Source organism: Oryctolagus cuniculus, chromosome 7, assembly GCF_964237555.1.
Source record: "Oryctolagus cuniculus chromosome 7, mOryCun1.1, whole genome shotgun sequence".
Taxonomy (NCBI): domain Eukaryota; kingdom Metazoa; phylum Chordata; class Mammalia; order Lagomorpha; family Leporidae; genus Oryctolagus; species Oryctolagus cuniculus.
Window position 1 is genome coordinate 138,745,902 of NC_091438.1, and position 22,245 is coordinate 138,768,146.

A 22,245-nucleotide genomic window follows, 5' to 3' on the forward strand; every position below is an offset into this window, starting at 1 on the left:
AACCAGCCAACAAAGGGGAGTGTGACATCTCGTTTCTTAACCACAGAAAGGAAGCCCGCCCCCTCTGCCATTGTCCACCTGTTAGATGCTAGTCAGGGGCCCTGCTCCCACTTAACGGGAGGGCATTACCTGAGGGTTTGAGCACTGGGAACAGCTGTCCAAGAGGGGGTGTACCTCTAGGTACCCATCCGTGTCCAGGTGTGTGCCAGACGCTGTTGCATGTGCCACCCCCATTGAAAGCGACCAAGAACACAGCAGTACCCCCATTGTGCAGGTGAGAAGTCTGAAGCTCAGAGGGACAAGATTGGAGCCACCGTATCCTGGCATCATGTTAACCTGCGCAGGTGCAGACACTGAAGGGGCCAAGTCCTTACAGTGAGAAGCAAGGGGTGGGGGGAGGCAGGGGTGGGGGTAGCCAGAGGAGCAGGGGTGCAGCTCCCTAGGAGATGTGCAACCAGGAGGAAAGGCTAGGCTGAGCATTACACTACGAAAACTGAGAGCACTTAGGTCTGGTGATCTCTACTGTCTCAATGAAGCAGCAAAGGAGGGCGTCTCCTGAGAGGGTGGGGGGTGGGCCGGAGGGAAGCAGAGCCAGGCTGGTGGAGAATGCGGGCCAGGACTTTTGCCAGCACGGGGATGAGTTTGTTGAGTTGAATATGGCTTCTGCCTCTATGGAGACCTCTGAGATTGGCCTGGTAGGGCCCCCTCCCCACTCCCCCATCATCATTGCCTGTGATTCGTGCCCAAGTCCGCCTGTCTCGTCAGAAGGGGAGCACTGGCAGGACGAGAGCCTAACGGTGTTCTGTGTTGTGTCCCCTGTTTCCAGCCCAGGGAACCCCGTCCTTAGCAGCCTGCCTGAGTCTATGTGGCCTCTGGCCTCCGAAGACTCAGGCGGGTCTTGAAGACTTTTCAAAACTGTGTTTTGGCTTTTGTTCGGCAAAATTTCAATGGCGCAGTAGAGCAGAGCGGGGGTGGACTGGAGTTAGGGAAGCGCGTCGCACGAGTAAGGTCACAGGAAAGGCGGGCTGGGCCCAGTCGTTCTGAGATCCACAGAACCACAAGAGATCCACAGCACCATTCACCAAGTGTCCCCTCCCGGTCTCGGCCAGCTGGCATGCAGCACTGCCTGCGGTACCTGGTGCCTGGAAGACTCCAGCTATACACAGACAGCCCAGTCCGTGTGTGTGAAGCGACCTGCACATGGCAGGAAACCCAGCCCAAACCATCTTAGGCAGAAGGCAAAGAAGTGTGTAAGCTCATTGTCACGACACGTCCTAGAGATCGCCCTGGTATCAAGGGGCCTGGTCCTCAGGCCCTGAGAGGCTGTCAGCAGCCCCCAGCTGCACCCGCCCCCGCCCCCACCCACAAGGCCTGAGATCCACTCTGATTGGGCCAGCATGGGTCACATGCCCATCATTCAACCAATCGCTCTGTCCAGGGAGGTTCTGTCCTCTGAGCAAGCCTTGACCACAAAAGAGAGTCAGGTGTGCTTTATGGCCGAGAGGAAGAGGCAGGGACTCCAGGTGGTCATTTGTTCCATCGTGTATGTCCCAGAACGAGCGGCTGGGTGCTCCAGGCCTCGTTTTGTTCCTTTTGGGAAAATAGCTCCTGGCCTCATCCTGACTAGGGTACAGCACTGCGGTGTCACACAGCCCAACAAGGTGTCCTACAGGGGACTTGGGATCTGGAATGGCTGAGGGAGCATGCCCCCCACCGCCTCCCAGGCCCACCCACACGCAGCTTCCCAGCCTCCCCTGGCTTGATCCCACACTTGAGTGGGGTCCAACCTGGGGCCATGGGATAGTTCCCACATGGGGGCCTGACGTGGAAGCCTGCATTGAGCTCTAGGCACCTCTGACCCCGGCAGCCACCCAGTCCTCACCAACACTGGGCCTGCAATTCCTGAACCTGACCCTGAGTGAGGGTCCTCCACCCAGGATGCACCTCCTGTGTGACTTCCGGCTTCTTTATCCATGGAATCTGCCCCGCCCCCCCTGCCCAAGCCCCACTCCGTCGGATGTGGCTGCCCTCCCTTCTCAATGCCCAGGGTTCCATCTCCCAGCCCCATCCTCTTCTCCTCCACCCAGCCCCTCCCTTCCGCGGCTGTTTCCATGCCACACACAAGACCAGGGATGGTTGAATGGCATTTTTATTTTCTCATATCGGATCCATCATCTCTGCCTGCCTGTTCGCCCTCGGCGCCGTTTCTTGGCCATCACCCGGAGGCTCTTCTTCCTGGCGTGGCGCTGCTTCTGGTAGTCTTCCAGTTCCTCAAAATACTTAGCTCTCAGGTAAGCTGCTCTCTCTTCATACGGCTGCTTCTCCGCGTCCGACTTCGCGGCCCACATCTTCCCCGTGGCCTTGGCCACCTGCACCACTGACCACTTGGGGTTCTCCCGCTTCAGGTGGGCATAGTGGTCTTGGCAGAAAAGGACGAAGGACGAGGGAGGTCTTCGGGGCGCCTGGGGGTCCCGCTTTCTCCGTTTCTTCCTCTTGCCAACATAATTCATCATTTCTTCCTGGTACCTGGCTTTGTCGAGCTTAGCCAGGGCTTCGTATTTGGCCTTTTCGTGCTTCGAGATGGACCTCCATTTTTCTGAACACTTCCTAGAGAACTCTTTAAACCCAAGGTAGGTGTTTGGCTGTTGCTCCTTGCACTTGTTTCGATAATTCAGCAAAAAGTGGATGTAAGAAGAGACATTCGCCTTCGGCCTCGGCTGGACTTCTTTTCCCATAATTCATAAGATCATTTTTTTTCTGGGCTCAATAACTTGGACAGCAGAGACCACTGCCCTTGCACTCCAGGAGCAACTGAGAAGGTTCTCTGCTTGTGGTGAATTTTCCTCTCTGCAAGAGCTGGAGGAGGTGTCCGCCTTTTCAGTGCTGCTGACATTGTTGGGTCAGAGGAGGGAGATTGTGACGTCACCCACAAGCTAGCCAATCCCAGCCGACACCTGTGGCTATTTGCATCTGACACTCTCATTGGCTGGCTACCGGAGGGTCCATTTTTTTGCCACTCACACAGGATGATGGTTCTTGTGAGCAAAACTCCTTAACAGCTAACTGCTCCTGGAGATATTTCTCCTTGACTCAGCTCTGGGGGCGTCCAGTCCCTGAGACGTAGGAACAAGCCACAGGGCCCGCCTTCCTCGCGGTGGGAGTGTCAGGACGCTACACCGTCCGGGGAGGCAGATGGCTGCAGAGCTGTCACGATGAAACAGAGCAGCTTTCTGTCCGCCCTGAACGGTGGCAGCTCATCCCCGTGCGAAGGCTGTAGTAGTAACTCTAAAAATAATCAGCTCTGACAGCTGTGACTCAGTTCCTGTCAGGACAAAGTTGGCTAATTTAAACCCTGAGCACTTGGGTGACGAGTCTCAGCTCTTCGTGTGTCTGAAGAGATGGGAGGCGAAGGAGGGAGGGGGAATTTGAGTGATGCTGGAGCCCATGAACTTGAGAGAGAGCTGAGCGCTCCAGGAGGCCTCGCACTCTCAGGCGAGGAGGGGTCCCCGTCCTTAGGGTCGCAGCATAAAGGGTGAGCTTCACTCAAACTCACGGGCCCCTGTCTTTATGAAAAAGTGTTTGCAAAGATCTCCCTGGCCTTCCACTGGAGAATGAAGAAAAGGAAAGCGTTGTGTGTTGGCCACTGCAGGGCATTTGCTAGTGTGGTGTTGGGGTTCATACAACTCAGAGCCTGATGGCAGCACCAGACAAAGAGGACTAGAAAACTGAGCTTCACTGACGCGTGCTGAATGTCCAATGGCCACTGGAGGGTGGGTGTGGCATTTCAGGGCCTGTGCCCTCACCCAGCCCACACAGAACTGTTTTCTGGAGCTAGGCAAACATCCAGGGGCTGGTCTAGACACAGAAACGTGCCTAAGACTAGACCACACTTTGCATTTTTGCCAAGTCTGTTCCCAGGGCTGCAAGATTGACTTCAACTTTTATCTTCTGTAAGAGAGCGGGAAACCCCTGATAATCCCCGGTCCTGAATTCCAGCCCCAGCTCTGCTGCAAGGCGGCTGGCCTGCCTCACCCATGCCTTCCTCTCTGTGAGTTCTCACCAGCTGAGCCTTTGGAACTAGCCACAGTAGCCCCTCTGGGTAAGGTGCTACAGTTTTCTGGCTGCGTTTAGAGCTTATGAGATATCAGATGGCAGCTAAGGAAGTCTGGGCCAGCAGAGGGGATCTGGCCACTGGAGTGGATTACTCTGGGGACACCCTTCAGCTCTTCACACTGGCTCTTACTCCCAGAGGGCCAGAGGTGGGCTCACCTGTTTGTGGACTTGAGCTGCACCGCAGAGATGAATGGGACATGGCTCCTTCCTGAGATCAAAAGACAGGACATAGAGAAGTGTAAGAATCTACAGCCTGTGACTCATGCTTTGCTCAGGCTCACCAAAGCCCACAAAACAGCAGCTTATCTCTGTTTCTCCTAACCTTCCACCCCCTGATGATGATAAGAGCCAGGAAGATTAACCCCATGATAGCCATCTGGAGGCCAGCAGGTACAGGAAGAAGAAAGGCGAAAGTTGTGGCCACCTTTCAGTGTTCAGGTGAAACTCCCGACCTGCAGGGGTGAAGGGGGGTGGAAGTGGGGGGGGGCATGTGAAGGGGGCTTGGGGATGGATGGTGAATCAGCCTGGCCCTTTAAATCAGTGCACTGAATACCGGGGCGGGGGCTTTGCCCTTCAGGTGCCCTTTCCAGCCTCTCTACCTGGCTCTCTGCCCTGGGACACTGGGCCCCACTGGGCCCCTAGACCTTAGAGCCTCCTGCCTCTGGCTTCCGTTGCAGTTGGGCCGGTGGGGAACCCTCCACAGGAGATCAAGGCATTTGGTGTCCTGGCTCCCACTCTGGGGGTTCCCTGGAGCTGGCTCCCCACTGTTCCTAAACAAGGGGTCCCCCTTCTATGTGACCCTGTCCTTCCAAGTTCAGGAATAGCTCTCTGCCCTGTCTGCTCGCTCAGCCTACGGTGCCAACAGCTGTCGCTCCCCCTCTTCGTGGAGGAACGACACTAAACCCTGCCTAGGCTTCATATCCGAGTCACGGCACCATTATGTCGCTCCCCCACTTCACGGAGGAACGACACAGGACCCTGCGCTGTTCTTTTGTCTGCTCGGCCCTTCCCGGGTTTGCTGCTGGTTCTTCCCGGGTTGGCTACCATCCCTTCCACCTCCGTGGAAGGGCGGTTCCCCCTGCCACTTTCCCCACTTTCCGCGGGGGAGCGGCACACCGCCGGCCGGCTCTCTCGGGGGCTGCTCAGGTGTTCCTTCAGATAAATGTTCCCGGTGCATGTTGTCTCTCTCCTCCTTTATAGTCCTCTTCCACCAATCCCAACTCTGCTACCCACACGCCGAGTACGCTGCTCTCCTCCAATCAGGAGCAGGATCAGCTCCTGCAGGTCATCACTCAAGTTGGTGAGAGGCAGCTGCGTAGAAGTTGTTACTCCCTTCTCAGCGCCATATTGTGGGAGAGCAGATGCATAGAATAAGTCTTAATTCCAGTAACTTAGTCTAGTCCGAGTTGCTCCCCACAAACAGCTCTGTTTTTCCCAGCCTGAGTGCTCTGCTTCCTGCCTACCGCTTGGGACTTCCCTACCCTCGGCCCTCACCTGTGTAGACTGTCTCCTTATTAAACACTCCTTGGATTATTCTAATGTGAGTCACCATCTGTTTCCTGCAGGCATCTTGACCAGAGTCCCAGCCCTGCACTAGGCAGACACCAGTGCAAAGTAATTGGGTATGGAGCTTCTAGACCCCCAGGGGCCTGGCCGCCTCACAGGCCCAGATCAGTTGGCTGAGGCAGTGCCTGCGCGGGTGGGGTGCCACTCTGTAGGAGGGCCTAAGGTGAGGCCTCAATATCCCTTGTGTGATGGGATGAACTCCAGGCAGGGACATTGGTCTAGAGAGACAGATAGTAAATAGTGTAGTTTCTATGGGCCACCAAGGTCCTGCCACAATTTCTCAGCCATGCCATTATCGCCCAGCATCACCACAGACGATGTATGAATGAAGGATCATGGTTATGTCCTTTAAAGATTTATTTATTTGAAAGTCAGAGTTATACAGAGAGAAAAGAGAGACACAGAGAGAGAGAGGTCTTCCATCTGATGGTTCACACCCCAATCGGCTGCAGTGGCCGGAGCTGCACTGATCCGAAGTCAGGAGCCAGGAGCTTCCTGCAGGTCTCCCACGCGGGTGCAGGGGTCCAAGGGCCCGGGCCATCTTCGACTGCTTTCCCAGGCCACAGCAGAGAGGTGGATCGGAAGAGGAGCAGGCAGGACTAGAACCGGCGCCCATATGGGATGCCGGCGCTTCAGGCCAGGGTGTTAACCCACTGCTCCACAGCACTGGCCCCATGGCTATGTTCTAATAAAACTTTATTTACAAAAGTAGGCTGCGGGCTGGGAGCTCTGAATGCTGCCAGCCCCTGCTCTAGAGATGTGAATTCAGTCTTTTTGAGATTCTGATTGCAGTTTGCAGTAAGAAGTGCATTGTACATCACACTCATTTACACAGGTGCATCCTGAATATTCGTGTAAGTCTCAGTATGCGCCAGCCTTTGCATCCGTCATCCCCTTCCCTCACAGCAACCCCGTGGGGAAGGAGCGGTCATTTTCGTCCCTCTTGTATGGACAAAGGTGGCTCTGCACAGAGGGCTCTCGGAAACAAGAGTCTGAGAAAACTCTGCTTCCTCCTGTGATGTACTCCTTATGTCCTGGGCTGTTACAGCCCTGCCTTTAATGTGACCCACAGACCGAGCTCATGATCCACGCGAGGCTGGGGCACCTTGGTCCCGCCAGGGACCGGGCCATACAAAATGATTGACTTAAAAATGAGCCTGCTCATGGAAAGCCAAGACACTGTGGGAAAAAAAAAAAAAAGCCTACATGAAAGATCTCTGTGAGTGAGATCCCAGTGGAAAGAACAGGCCATCAAAGAAGGAGGTACCTTTCTCTGAAGGGAGGAGAGAACTTCCACTTAGATTATGGCCTTGTCTAAATAAGGTTGGAGTTTGTGAACTCAAGAGGCTTCCATAGCCTTGGCAGCTCATGACAAGAGCCTCAGGTGATTACTGATGTCATAAATAAGAGTGTCAATTGTTACATCAACCACAGGAGTCACTGTGCACTTGCTCCCCATGTAGGACCTCTGTCCTCAACGTGCTGTACTATGTGAATTAGTGGTAAAACTAGTCTTCAAACAGTACTTTATACTTTGTGTGTCTGTGTGGGTGCAAACTGTTGAAATCTTTACTTAGTATATACTAAGTTGATCTCCTGTATATAAAGATAATTAAAAATTAATGAAGAATTATATGGGAGAGGGAGTGGGAGATGGGATGGTTGCGGGTGGAGGGAGGTTATAGGGGGGAAAGCTGCTATAATCCAAAAGTTGTATTTTCAAAATTAATATTAAATAAAAGTTTTAAAAAAATCTATAAATGAAATACATGAAACTTGTATAACCTAAGTAAAGTTTAAAAACTACTAAAAATCATTCTAAAAAAGAAAAAAATAAAACAAGCCTGCTGTAGATGTTTTGAATGCTGAGTCTCATCTGTGGTGGCCCTGGCAGGGCCAGACCACATGGTTTCATGGCCCTGTGCGGCCTGCGGGCTGGACGTTCCCCACCCCAACACCCAGGGTCACACTCCATGGGCTGATGTGGAAAGCAGCGTCCAGGCCAGCTGGCAAGAGCGTGAGGTGGGACTAAGTTGGTCTTTGGGACCAAGCAGGTGTGAGTTTTGTCTGCTACTGAGTAACGGTGGGCTTGTCTAGCTCATGGCAACTATGTAAAAAGTGGGGAGGGGATGATGAGGCCAGGAGGATCCATCAAAGGAGAGGACGGGGGTGAAAGCAGCTGCCGCTCCCCTGCCCTGCTGTGGGGACTGGACATGGGGACTCCGCCTCCACGAACAGAGCGTGGACAAGGACACGCAGTACCTTTACGGTGGAGGGAGCTGACCGACCCCACCTCAACCAAGCAATCAGCACAGGCATCCCTTTGGTGATGTCATAAAAACAGCATCCAAACCCAGACAAAGGGACAGTCTACAAAGAGTTTATTGGGGGCAGGTGCTGTGGTATAATCGGTTAAGCCACTGCTTAGGAAACGTGCATTCGGTATCAGAGTGCCTGGGATCAAGTCCCGCCTCTGTTTCAATCCAGCTTCCTGCTAATGCACACCTGGGAGGCAGCAGACGATGGCCCAAGTACCTGGGCTCTTGCCACCCTATTAGAGACCCAAATGGAGTTCCTGGCTCCTGGCTTCGGCTGGCCCAGCCCTGGTTCTTGTGGCCTTTTGGGGAGTGAAGCAGCAGATGGAAGATCTGGCTCTCACTGTTGTTCTGCCTTTTAAATAAATAAAAACTAATCAAAACAAACAAAAAAAAAGGAAAAGCCTACTTTGATCAGTACTCTTGCAAAGTATCAGTATCTTGGGCAAACGAGAAGAGCCTGGGAATATGACACAGCCCAGACTGCAGGAGACAAGGGAAGTAACAGCAAAGCAGTGGGGGACGCTGGGACGGGCCCTAGAACATCAACAACAAAGGGGCACCGTGGAGAGCTGGGGGCATCTGAGCAAAGCGCTCCGTGCAGGCAGTAGTACTGCAGCAAGGTTGGTTTCTTAGTTTTGATGTGGATAGCCTGGTTACATAAGAGGCTAACACCAGAGAAACTGGGTGAGGGGAACACAGGACATTTCTGTGCTGCCTTTGCAACTCTATTCTTGTTTCTGAACAAAACACTTTTTCAGAATCTCCCCAGCTGATATTAATGCGCATCCAGGGTTGAGACACCTGGCTCCCAGTCCATCACCTCCTGGAAGCCTAGGGCCACAGTTCGCAAGGATTGTGGCACCAGATGCTCTCAGCATGTCTCTGTCGCAGTGTTTCTCAAATCCGTGGGCATGCTTAAGACTCGCCTAAGCTCTGAGCAACCTCAGGGCTCGGGCCACAGCAACAGCAAGAGAGGAAGCAGCTGGCACGGGCGTGTGAGGTGTGCCTTGAAGCTTCCTCGTCCCCCTCCTGCCCCTCCCTCTGGGGAGGGGGTGTTGTTGGTTGCATCACCTTCTCAGCCAGGTGTCTGCCGCTGGCAGGCTGGTGGCTTTCCAGTGATGCTTCCTTTCCAAGCCCGAAACCTGTGAACGTTAGCTCACCTGGCAAAGGTGAGTTACAGAGGAGGGTGCCCGGAAGATTTTTGAGATGGAATAATTGTCCTGGGATATCCAGGTGGGCCTTCCATAATCACATGGTCCTCACGAGAGGAAGGCGTAGTCTTGGATGTGATGACAGAAGCAGAGGGTGAGAGCCAGACATCTGAGGATGCAGAGATCCTAAGCCAAGAAATGCCGGCGGCCACTCGAAGCTGGGAAAGGCTGGCCAAAGATTCCCCCCAGGGCCAGCAGAGGGGGTGCTGCCCTGCCCACACCTTGACCCAGGCCCACTGAAAGCTGTGTTGGACTTCTAACCTCCAGGATTGTAAGACAATAGTCTTGTGTTGTTTAAGCCACTATATCTGCAGCAATTGGCGTAGCAGCAATGGGAAAGTAACACAGTATCCTTCTCACCCAGCTGGTGGTCTGTGATTTTTTTTTCTCCAGTGCTATTCTTTAAGCCCTGCTTGTGTTCTTAAAGATTAAAAATTTACAAAGCCACAGCTGATTGGATTAGTTGAGGGGCCAAGAGCCTGGTCTATTCGATTTTACACACTCTTTTCCCCTCACTTGCTGACTCATTAAGTCACTAATTCACTCATTCTCTTACTAATTAATTCACTCTTGCATTCTTTCTGTTCATCCAGTCACTCATGGACGTACACACTCGCATCCCAGTAAATAGCAGGCAAGCTGCCACAGCACTGCGGTTGCTGCTTTGATGGCCAGTGCTGAGCGGGGTTGGAGGAACGGATGTGTCTCAGGAAAGAGGGTGGGAGCAGAGGCAAGCATTGAGTGCTTCCGGAAATCTGCACCTAGGAAGCCAGGCTGGTGAGGAGAGGCAAGGCCAGCAGCAGCCAGATCTGGGCTCCGGGGCACTGGCCTCATGCCAGGAACTGATGCGCCATCAGAAGACACCATGATACTTCAAACAAAAGTGATGATCACAGTTGAGGTTCATCTTCTCTGCAAGCCAGGGCAGAGATGAATGTGTCCAAGGCCACACGCTACCTAGCCGCACGTGTAGCCTTGGTTAGTCATGTAGGAACTCCCTCGGCTGAGACCTGGGAGAGAACAAGGCCGGGCGATTCAGGAGAAGAGAAGTGGGTGAAGGAGAGCGAGTTGTCTGCGTCTCATCCCTTACCTGGATTCAGGTGCGTCTCATCTCCTCTGCGCTCATTCTCATTCCGCGTGGATCCAGTCGAGTTCTCTGCAGGCTGTGGGAGGCTCTGTGTGCAGCAGGCAGACTGGCTGGGGCAACCCACAGAACTTCACCAGCACCTGCAGGTTCACAAGGAGCCTGGGTCCACTGCCAAGGGCAAAGGCTACCAGAAGCTGAGCTGGGTGTCAGCACTTAGCACCCAGTGCAGCAGTCTTGTGGACAGGGGCAAGATGTGGAACAGTCTAGAAGCAGGTGGACTCTGGGATGACACCCCCCACAGTGACCTGTGGATACCCCTTACAGGCTTTGGCAAACTCACACCTTAAGCCACAGAGTAGGGCAGACAGTGGCCCTGGCCTTGCAGTCCAGCTGCAGCGGACATCTGTGAGCTGCCTAGCACCCTCCCTTCTTGTGAGTGTGTTCCTCTTTGTGGACAGCTGTCTGCAAACCAGTGCTGGGGTTCTCCCAAGGAACATGCCCTTGGTCCCAGGAGTGGGCACATCATCCCGCTGAACCCGTCAGAAGCCTGGGAGGTGGTCTTCAGTGATGAAGGGAGGGGCTGAGTACAGGAGCTGGGCACAACGGCCACGGCCCCGGGCTCCACCAGCCGCCATTTGCAATGTGGCAGATGGAGCACAGCACAGACGGGGGCCTGGAAAGAGGCGTCTGGTAGTGTTGGAGTTCCTGACTCTGGGCATCTCTGGACCAGCTACAGCCCGGCTCTCCCATGCATTACAGCAGGTGCTCATTCCTCCTCTGTTCCAGGTGGACTTGATGTGGATTTCTGCCATTGGAGAGTGAGAATGTAAAATATTAACCAGATATGAGGGGAGCGAGGGCTGTGAGAAGGCAGGAACTCCCGTCCCCTGGTTCCCTGTTTCCTCCTTCCCCTCCCTCTGCTTGACTTAGCCGCACCATACTGAGACCTGGCCCCCCAGGTTTCTTGTCGTGGACCCTTGATACTGAATGTTTGGCAGGGGATGGGCTGGGTGGTTCCAGGCACCACACCGAAGGCTTTTCTGTGCATCCTCTCACCTAAAGCTCTGAACAGCTCCAGGAACTGGGGGCCTTGTTGTCTTAGTAGATAGGTGGAGAAATGGGGCCCCCGCAGGTCACTTCCTTGCCCAAAGTGAGACAGTAGTAAGTGGGAGCTGAGACTTCAACGTGGGCAGAGTCCCTCCAGGCTCTCTACCCTAGGCTGTTCTCCACTCAGCACATGGCCATGCCGTTGCCCGCCTGTCTTCCTGGCTGCAAAGACGTGGCAGGACCTAGAACTGTCACTGCTGTGCTCCAGGGGCCTCAGGGGCAGCTCCGTGAGCTCCCCTGCTCTCCTGCAGTCCTCACAGCGACGCTGTGAGATGTGAAGTGCTCAGCCCTCTCTGCACCAGGAAACCACTTTTCTGATAGAGACTCCGGCAGTGGATTGGCCACAGCTTGGGTCACACAGCCACCCCCATCCAATCAGCTGTGGCCATATATGCACATAGTAGGCCACTTTTAGGAGCTGTGGGCTGAGGCAGGGAACCCTCAGAGGCTTTTAGTGCTCAGGGGACAGTGGCACTGACTGTTTTAGACCTGGACACAGAACAGGAGAAGTTGGGTAAACCCTGGAGGGCTGTTGGGGATCCACCCAAGCCCCTTTGCCCAAAGTGTGGTACCTGACACCAGTTCTCACCTTCAGACCTTACCGTGTCCTGTCCCTGCGGCATCAAGTGTGCACCTGCACGGAGGCAGGAAGGTCCTCACCCCTCAGCCAAGTGCAGCAGCTGCTCTGGGTGCTGTGCAGGCATCCCTACTTCCTCGGGGGAACCTAGGGCAGGGCTGCTGTCGGGTCATGCCCAGATTTTCCCAGTATGTCCCTGCCCAGCACACGCGACCCAGGAGGCTGGCGATGCAGCCTCATCCCAGCAGCAAACATGGCCAGGAGCCTTGTCCGTCATCACGCCCAGACTCAGACGCCTCCTCCAGAGAGCTGGGCATCTGGAGGAAAAACATTTACCTGACGTGGTTTGTGTGGCTTCCCTGGAGCTAGCAATTAGGGAACAGGAAAGAGCTCTGATAATTGGAATTTATTGAATTGCTTCTGAGGAAGGAGGAGTATTCACCCACACTGTTCACCACCCTCCATGGCGGCTGCTCTGCATAATAAGAGGACTTCAGGAAGGTTCCAGCAGCTGCTGAGTGAACGGGGGTGCAGCCAGGGCTTGGGGACTAGAGGACGTGTGATGCCAGGAAACCAAGATGAGCTCAGCATAGTATTCAAGGCTCTCTGAGCTGTCCCCTGGCTCACTTGCTCCATGCTCTGTGTTTTCTCCAGCAGGGAGTCATTCACTCGTTCAATCATTCCTTCTTCCACTGAGTAGTACTAACCAAGCCTTCTTCCAGCATCAGACACTCTGCAGGTACCGAGGAAAGAACTGGGAACATAAAGGGAAACTTGGGGCCAGTGCTGTGGTGCAGCACGTTAAGCTGCCACCTGCAACACTGGCGTCCCATATAGGAGCACCAGTTCCACTCCTGGCTATTCTACTTCTCATCCAGCTCCCTGCTAATGAACCTGGAAAGGCACTGGAAGGTGGTCCAAGTGCTTGAGGCCCTGCCATCCACGTGGGAGTCACAGCTGGAGTTCCAGGCTCCTGATCCAGCCCTAGGGAGTAAATCAGCAGATGTCCTCTCTCTCTCTCTCTCTCTCTCTCTCTCTCTCTCTCTCTCTGTGTGTGTGTGTGTGTGTGTGTGAGAGAGAGACCCCCCCCTTTTTTTTTGAAAGAGTAGACAGTGAGAGAGAGAGAGAGACAGAGAGAAAGATCTTCCTTTTCCGTTGGTTCACCCCTCAATGGCCGCTGCCGCCGGTGCACTGATCCAAAGCCAGGAGCCAGGTGCTTCCTCCTGGTCTCCCATGTGGGTGCAGGGCCCAAGGACTTGAGCCATCCTCCACTGCACTCCCCGGCCACAGCAGAGAGCTGGGCTGGAAGAGGAGCAACTGGGACAGAATCCGGCGCCCTAACCAGGACTAGAACATGGTGTGCCGGCGCCGCAGGCTGAGGATTAGCTTATTGAGCTGTGGTGCCTGCCTCTGACCCTTTGAAATAAATAAGTAATCTTTTTTTTAAAAAAGGAAAAACTCTAGTCTTCAGGAAGCTCACAGTGCCGTGGGTAGGGCAGACCCCAGAACAATGCATGGTGAGACAAGAACTGAGGCAGAGAGAATGCACAGATCCCAGGGTCCATGGCAGAAGCAAAGCAGAATGAGCAGTTAAGGACAGGTGTCCTGGAGCCAGTGGCTGGACATCTGGCATATGAGAAGGAAGGAGCTAGAAAAAGGGTGGGGAAGGATCCAGGTGGCCAGGAGGTGAGTTTTTGATTGTGGACAGTGGTCAAAACAGATTGTGATTGACCAACATCAAGATTGCTGTGGTGGAGGCTGGCATTGTGGTACAGTAGGTTAAGCCATCACCTGCAACACTGGCATCCTGTATGGTTGGTTTTTGTGTCCTGGCTGCTCCACTTCTGATCCAGCTCCCTACTAATCCACCCAAGAAAGTAGAAGTGTGGCCCCTGCACCCATGTGGGAGACCCTGATGGAGTTCCAGGCTCCTGGCTTCAATCTGGCCCGGTCTGCTGCCTTTGTAGCCATGAGGGGAGTGAACCAGTAGATAGAAAACTCTCTCTCTCCTCTATTCCTCCCTCCCTGCCTCCTCCCTTTCTCTCCAACTCTGCCTTTCAAGTAATCATAAAAAAAAGAGTGCTGTGGCTGAGGTTAGACCTAGATGATGTCTGGAGTCCTTTTCAGTGATTCTGAGATGGGCTGGCCGGCTGGACCCCACTCCTGATAGCGGAAGGGACGTAACTGACAAAGCTGCCTCATCACTGAAAGCCAGTGGCGCCATTGGTTTTTTCATTCATTTATTCATTCGTTCCCAAACACATATGATAAAAGTGTGTGAGCCCATCTCCTGCCAAGCGACCTCTTGGGTTCACTGGGGCTCCCATGGCATCAGCAGATCTCCCTGTCTGGTGCCCACGGCACCCTGAGTACCCGCTGCCAGCAAGCTGTCTCCCACCCCCATCCTCTACGCCTATGCGCTCCTGCTCCCCCCAGCTGAGTCTTGCACTTTCTGAGAATCAATTGGGTTTGTTGCCAGCTCTCTCAGTGCCAGTCATACTTGTTATTGTAATTATGTGATTTAAATTAAACATCACATAAACTGATGAAATATGAGTGTGAAAGGAAATATAGTCTCAGCTATGGCAACGAAATTGAATGCTTTGGAATGACTCCATAAAGGAGAGTCTCTTCAAAAGAACTGCTTCCTAAAGAGGAGGTGTGTATGTGAGTGAGACCACTGTACCCACCCACTGGGCAATTCCATGGAGGTGGGAGTAGGGCAGAAGCATCTCCAGTGCCCCGCACAAAGACGGGCGCACAGTGGGTGCCTCATATGTATCTTTTGGCTGGATGAGCTGCAGACAACAATGATGCATTGGGGTTGTAGTTTATCTGAGACAGACCATGTGGCCACCAGACCTATGGTCCAAGGAAGGGCCCTGGCCTGGTTTTGCCTTAAATTGAGCGGCAAACAAATGGTCACTGATGTATTTTACATTCTACTGCAATGTTTAACCTATGCATATGCCCTTTCATGATTCGGTACTTGGAAATTAAATTTTAATTTCCAATCTAACTGCATCATCTGTGAGGTTTCTATGGTAGAGGGTCAACCAACTTTTTTTTTTTTTTTTGTAAAAGGCCAGGAAATAAATATTTTTAGCTTTGCAAGCTGTTATTCCCTGACACCACTACTCAGCTGTGCTAGTGTAGTGTGGAAGCAGTCGCGGACAGTTGGAAATGGATGGATGGGGATGGCTGTGACTCAGTGAGCTGTTATCGGCACCACAGGCAGGCTTGTGCTATGGAGCTTTGAGTGCTCGGCACTGTGCTGTGTCATTGGAGACACCGAGACAGAGCCCTGGTTGGGCTCTCATGGGGCTTGCTTTCCATGAGATGGGAAGATGGTCAAGTCCATCTTGATATGTCCATCATGGTGGAAGGAGACAGGAAGAGTGGGAGGAAAGGGGACACTGAGTTGGACTTCTGGCCTCAGTGATACTTCCCCTGGCAGCCAGGTGGGGCAACAGCGAAGGGCACTCCAGATAGAGGGGACAGCCTATGCAAAAGCATGGACACGTGTGAATGCTTGTGAGGCTCCGGTAGGCATCAGCCACTCTGTTGCTGGTGTTCAAAGTCAATGTCACCGGAGTGGGAAGGCATTAAAAAGTTTGAACTTGATTTTGGGGTCACTGGACTCACCCTTGGCTGCTGGGTTTCCAGCATGGCAGGAACTTAATCAATACCCATGCTGAGTACGGGAGATAGATTGGAGGCAGAGGGCAGGTCAGGGGCTGTGGCTGCAGTTCACATGGAAGATGATGAGGTCTTGGCCAAAACTGGCCATGGGGGCCCAGGGAGGATGTGAGCTGAGATGTGACAGATTGTGAGGAGAAGGTGCCTTAAGGTACAGGAATGATTAGGGAGAAGCATAGTTTGTTCAGAGCCCCAGTAAGCAACCCCAACACATGGCAGGTGACCGAGAGTGGAATCTGTGTAGTGTGGCTCACAGCTGCCTGCACGAATGGAGTGGACAGACACCTCCATGAGACAGAGCTGGGGAAGGCCAGGGGGCCGCTTTGCAAAGACAAAGTGGGGATGGCAGGGGTGCCCATGTCCAGCAGAGACTTGCATTTTCCAGGCACGTACCCAGTTCCTGGAAAATGTGTAACTCATGGAATTGTCTTCAGAAAAGGGTTTATCTTAATATAACAAGAGTCCTAGGAATTTGACTAATGAGAAACAGATTATGGGAAGCATCTGTGATGAGACTGGGCATCAGGGCTGTCAGTAAAGTTTCACTTCTAAGATAGCAGGAGCTTGGGTAGGGCTGGGGCACCCAACAGTGGCCTTGGTACCCTTAGCCAGCCGCTGGCCAAGACATCTCCAAAAGTGGATTCCCTGGTCACATTCTAGTATCCTCTTTGCCAGGAGGGAGAGCAGGTGGCAGGTGACAAGGGAAGAGAGCTTGGGAGGGGATAAGACAGTGGGCCCCACCCCTACTCCACATTCTCCCAGGCCAGCCTTGGTGGTGGTGGGATGCTTTATGTTGGAAACTGGGATTCAGAAGGGCTTCACTCCTGGATCAGACCTGGGCCATGGACACGGCTTTGTTAAGAGAGAACCCTCTGGGGCTGGTGCTGTGGTGTAGTGGGCTAAGCCTCCATGTGCAGTGCTGGCATACCACATGGGTGTCGGTTCAAGTCCCAGCTGCTCCTCTTCCAATCCAGCTCTCTGCTATGGCCTGGGAAAGCAGCAGAAGAAGGCCCAAGTGCTTAGGCCCCTGCCACCCATGTGGGAGACCAGGAAGAAGCTCCTGGCTTCTGGCTTCAGACTGACCCAGCTCCTGCCGTTGCGGCCATCTGGGGAGTGAACCAGCAGATGGAAGACCTCTCTCTCCATCTCTCCCCCTGTCTGAGACTCTGCCTCTCAAATAAATAAGTAAAAATTTCCTAAAAACATAGCACCCTCTCAAGAGGTGCTCTGAGAGCATGGGAGCCAGATGGTGTTAACCGAGAAGGAGCGGGGGCTACGTGGAGGAGGAGACGGTGCAGCAGCATGGGACAGTTTACAGGCTGTGCGGGACTGCCCACTTTGGGGACACCATAGTGGGAGCGGCCCCCGCAGTGCTTTGTAAACACCATGAGCTTGGTGAGCAGATGAATGAAAATTCTCCTGAGGACGTCAGATTTTAGGGACTCTGGGATTTACTAACCAAGCTCTCCTGACACTCCTCCCCCTCCTCGGCTTACCATCGGGGAGATCCCTCGAGAGTCACTGCTGTCCAGTTGTGGGGGCTGCCTGTGGACGCCCCAGTGTCCTGACCACACAAGCAACCTCTAGGAAGCAGTGCTCTCCGCGAAGTCTGCCCCGAGCTCTCCTGTGACCAAGGGCAGGCTCCAGAGCCGGCTGCAGAGGACCTCAAAGCCACTTTTTCCATCATCAGCCACATGCATTAAAGGCAGTGATGTTTTTATTCTAAGTCAGATTCCATTAATGAAGCCCCATTTAACGGAAGTCAATTTACCAAAAAGAAGGAGGAAAAAAGAGTAATTGCTTAAACACATTTTATGTTGTACTGCAATAGCAATTTACTGTGCGAACTTGGAATTCCCCAAGCCCCCCAGAGTGAAGTTAATGTGGACAGAAAGGTTCAGAGGGGAGCCTCTCTCTTTGTGTTTCTCTCCTTTAATTATGATTGTAAGAGGAAGCAAAATTAAAGAGGATGCTGGGGGGTGGAAGCAGGGGGAGGGAGACGAGCAGGATCAGAATGGGAGCCGGCCGCAGCTGCTGCCTTCCTTCAGCCTGCATGTTCAGTGCAGTGGCTCAGAGCATGGGCTGTGAATGGGGTGGACCGCGTTTGAATCCCACCTCTGCCTTTCAAGTGCTGTGTGACCCTGAGCGAGGTTCTTTGCTTCTCTGTGCAGCCTCAGGGTGCGACCACAAAGGGCATAAAGAGCGGAAGTGAAATAGGCAGGGAGCCACCGAAGAGCTGTGTTCCAGGACACGGTTGCTCTCCTGTTTGACAGAACATCAGTGTGTATGTGTGTGTGTGTACTGGGGGCCAGCGGGGGTACACTCAGGATGGACAGGCAGCAGACTCAGACTAGGAAGGTTTTGATGAGCAAGTGACAGTTGATCAAAGGGGCGAGCCAGGCAGAGGTCTGGGAGAAGAGCCAGCCTAGCAGGCAGTGGGAGTGTCATGTGCAAAGGCCCTGAGGCAGGAGCAGACCTGGCCAGCTTTGAACAAGGAGACCCATGTGGCCGGAGTGCGAAGCACCTGGAGGTGAGAAGAGGAGGGGGTGGAGGAGGCGACGTGCACTGTTTCTGAAGGCGTCCTAGGTCACAATGAAGTCTTGCCCTCTAAGGGCCGGGACCATTGGGGGTCGGGTTTTGTAAGGCATAATGTAGATAAAATGAGAATCTGTGTTTCAAATGGACAGTTCGTTGCTTTGACAAAGGAGCCCATCCCACGTGGTCAACAGCTCGTGCGAGACCCAGAGCACGTCCACCAGCCCCAAGGTCCCCGCGTTCGCCTGGGCCCCAGCCCCGGGAGCCGCTGCTCTGCTTCCCTGGCCCAAGCCTAGGCCCACGCAGAGCATGGTGACAGCCGCGGCCTGGCACACACACAGCGGACAAGCTCGGACCCAGGGCCCTCCGCATGGCTGCCGGTACTGGCAGCTGTCAGTCGCTGTTGTCAGAGAGTGCCGAGGAAGCGGCACAGCGGCTCAATGGCGGACTCTGGGGGGACCCTGCCGCCTCAGAGCCCCCCACCTGCTCTGCAGTGCGCATGCCCACAGGGGCAGGGCCGGAGCCCCGCAGAGACGCCCAGAGACCCAGCAACTGGGCGTTGAGCAAAGCTCGACGCTCCTGCCACTGGAAGCCTTGGGCGCAGGGTGGTGACGCGCCCCCCAGAGGCCTCAGCGGCAAGGCCAACCTGGAAGTCCCGCCCAGGGGCTCTCAGCGACTTCCGGGCTCAGCCCTGAGCCCTCACCCTGTCCTGCTCCTGGGACTTTGAGCCCTGCGGTCCTTCCATGTTGGGATGGAGAGCCCTGGTTCTGAATTATTCAGGTAAATTCTCCCGGTGTCCACTTCTCTTATGTAAATAGCCTCCAGGTTTTGTCAATGAGATAGAATTGAATTTGGCCTGGGGGATAAGAAGTCCACAATACAATTTGTGGCTCCTTGGAACACTTAAATGACTCACCTTATAATAAACTATTTTAAATGGGACCTGGCGAAATACAGTAATTGGTTTTTATAATAGTTTTTACCATACGAGTATGGCTTATATTCCTGGAGTTTGGTGTGTGTCAGCATTTTTATTATAGGAAAAATTCAGTTTCCTAGGGTGTGACTCCTCCTCGGCTGCTTCCCGTGTTTAATGCATATTTATGGAGACGTTTTCTGCCTGGTCTCCTCCGTGGGGGCCTCCAGGTCTCCCTGCCCCGGCCTGGGGAGACTCACCCTTCGGGGCAGCACCAGGATGCTCCCATGCCTTCTGGCTCAGAGTGGGGCTGGATCAGCGGGAGCATGGGCAGGAGACTGGAGGAGGGGAGCGAGGGGAGTGAGTTCTGGATCGTCATTGCTCGTTCCCTGCCTTGGGATTCTCACAGACGGCTACAGACCCTGGAGGCTGGCCGTCTGTTTACAGATAACCACTGCCTCGCCTTGCCACCCCACAGTGGAGCATGGCAGTGAGCTAAGGAGCCCCACCCCCATTCCCCAGTCCCAGGCTGCTGCCCCCTCCCTGGAGTTCTCCCTACAGCCTGCCTTGCCGTTGCTTGATGTCACACACAACACTGGGGTTCCTCCTGTTATGGCTGTGCCTGCTGTCTCCTGCTGGAACCCTGACACGCCCACTCTGCATGAGTGTTGGGGGTTGGGAGCCAGGATCCGGAATAAAGCAGCGGCTGCCATTGCCCGGGATGCGGCTGAGGGCTTCTGGGTGGATTATCTCACCTAGCCCTTGCAGCCCTCTACGGGAGCCGTTAGCATCGTCCCCATTTCACAGACAGGGTCACCTGCACGGTGCAGGCTTCCTTACCACTGGCCTCCCTTGCCCACTCTAGGGAGACACACACCAGGAGAAATGATTCCTAATCTGAATAAAATGCTATAGCATCACTGTGAAAGAGGAAGGGAAACTATGTTTGCTGAGCTAGTAGGGGTCAGTACTGGGCTGGAGCTGTGCCCACCGGGGTTCCCATTGACTCCCACAGACTCTCAGGAACAGTATTGTTCTCTGGTAAGTCTGGGTCTGAACCCAGATCTGTGTGGCATCAAAGCCAAGAAGGGGGGCCGGTGTGAGTGCCGTCCGAGTCCCTGCTGTTCCTCTTCCAATCAGCTCCCTGCAAATGTGCCTGGGAAGGCAGCAGAAAAGGCACAAGTGCTTGGGCTCCTTGTTACCCACGTGGGAGGCCCAGATGGAGTACCAGGCTCTTGGCTTTAGCCTGGCCCCGGTCTGGCTGTTGTGGCCATTTGGGGAGTGAACCAGCAGATGGAAGACCTCTCTCTGTCTCTGTCTCTCCTTGTCCCTGTCTCTATGAGTAGGAAGGGCTTTCACAGTGATGTGATATCATAGGGGTCTCTTAGTCCATTTTCTGTTGCAGTTAATATATAGATGAGATGAGTCATAGGAAAAGTTTCTTTTGGCTTACGGTCCTGCTCAAGGGACCACCTTCTTGCTGGCACAATCCAGGTGGGGTGTGTGAATGTGAGAGAGAGAGAGAGGTATGTGTGTGTGTGTGTCCTCTGGTCTCTGTCTCTCCCTTCTTATAAAGCCATCAACATCCAATCACGGCGGCCCCACCCCAACAACCTAATTCTCTAAGCCGAATCACAGCCCTAAGGCTCCACCTCCAAAGCCAAGAGTCTCCTTACCGTTCCACCCTCTTCATACCTTGTAGTGGAAATTAAACTCTAGGGTGAGTGCCAAGGGGGACACATCACAGTGTAATCCTAGAAAGGAGCTTCCAGAAGATGTCTTAGGTGGCATGGATGGTGCAGGAGAAGGGGTGCAGGTGGATCTCTTCTGAACAGAAAAGGCGAAGACCAGGGCTGGCATTGTGGCACAGTGGGTTAAGCCACCACTTGCCATGCCAGCGTTGGTTTGAGTCCCGGCTGCTCTACTTCCAGTCCAGCTCCCTGCTGATGTACCTGGGAAAGCAGCGGAAGATTGCCCAAGTGATTGGGCTCCTGCCACCCACATAGCAGGTGGTGGGCATTTCTGGCTTCAGCCTGGCCCTGACCCAGACCCAGCCATTACAGCCATTTGGGGAATGCAAATGGAAGCTCTCTCTCTGTGTCTCCCTTTTTCTGTTACTCTGCTCTTTAAATAAATCTTAATTAAAAAAAAAAAAAAGCCAAAGACCTAGGAAGTAGAAAAGGAGCGTAATGAGTAGGGGGTGTTTCACCTCTGCTCCAGGCTAAAGACTCAGGCCCCTCCTCACAGCATCTCAGAGAAACCCAGCAGTGGGATGAGGCCCTGGGTGTGCATCCAGGCAGCTCAGACCCCAGACCACTGGAGGTGGCAGGAGCAGCAGAGCCCTCCCACCCTGCTCCAGGGCTGAACTGGGTAGGAGGTGGAGAGCCTTCTGGGTGCCTGGGCCCCTTCTTCCCTGGCTCTGGGCCCTGACTCCACTGTTTTCTGTCCCCACAGGTTCACTGGAGCCAGCCTCCCAGCCCCAGTCATCAGCAGCAAGAACTGGCTGCGGCTGCATTTCACATCGGATGGCAACCACCGGCAGCGCGGCTTCAGCGCCCAGTACCAAGGTAGGTGGCACCCTGGACTGCTGGGCTGCCTCGGGGGACGGCAGACACAACCCTGGAGCATGCATCCTGGCCCAGGCTGGCTCTGGTGCAGTTCACGGCTCCCTTGCCTTTGTTGTCTGTTCCTCTCTGCTTCTCTGCATCTGCCTTTTGTGGACTTTTGCACCAGTAAATGACTTCTTAACAAGATTTACTTATTTATTTGAAAGGCAGAGTGACAGAGAGGAAGAGAGAGAAAGACAGAGAGAAAGAGCAATCTTCCATCTTCTGGTTCACTCTTCAAATGGCCTCAATGGCTGGAGCTGAGCCAGGTGGAAGCCAGGAGCGTGGAACTCCATCTGGGTCTCCCATGTGGGTGGCAGAGGCACAGCATTTGAGTCATCTGCCACCTTCTCAGTTGCATTAGGGAGGTGGATCAGAAGCAGAGCAGCTGGGACTCAAACCGTTACTCCAGTATAGGGTGCTGGTGTTGCTGGCAGTGGCTTAACCCACTGCACCACAATGCCGGCCTCGGGAAGTGACATTTCTTGGGTCATGCATCCTGCACTGCCT

The 22,245-nt window shown here is 53.9% G+C and overlaps 2 protein-coding genes across 11 annotated transcripts in view; one reads left to right on the top strand and one right to left on the bottom strand.

The window, feature by feature from the left end:
* CSMD2 (CUB and Sushi multiple domains 2) overlaps positions 1 to 22,245 on the top strand; it is a 618,865-nt gene that overhangs the window by 277,475 nt on the left and 319,145 nt on the right. For 9 of the 10 annotated variants that reach the window (XM_051832045.2, XM_051832046.2, XM_051832047.2 and 6 more), the window contains exon 6: positions 21,584 to 21,696. In XM_051832045.2, coding sequence (XP_051688005.2) covers positions 21,584 to 21,696 — 113 coding nt within the window. Of the gene's footprint in view, positions 1 to 18,699; positions 18,994 to 21,583; positions 21,697 to 22,245 lie in introns of those variants that run through there. The other variant, XM_051832050.2, reaches the window with a different exon arrangement.
* Positions 2,132 to 2,876, bottom strand: HMGB4 (high mobility group box 4). Its single transcript, XM_008273717.4, has one exon. The coding sequence runs from the start codon at positions 2,733 to 2,735 to the stop codon at positions 2,172 to 2,174; it is 564 nt and encodes a 187-aa protein (XP_008271939.1). The 5' UTR covers positions 2,736 to 2,876; the 3' UTR covers positions 2,132 to 2,171.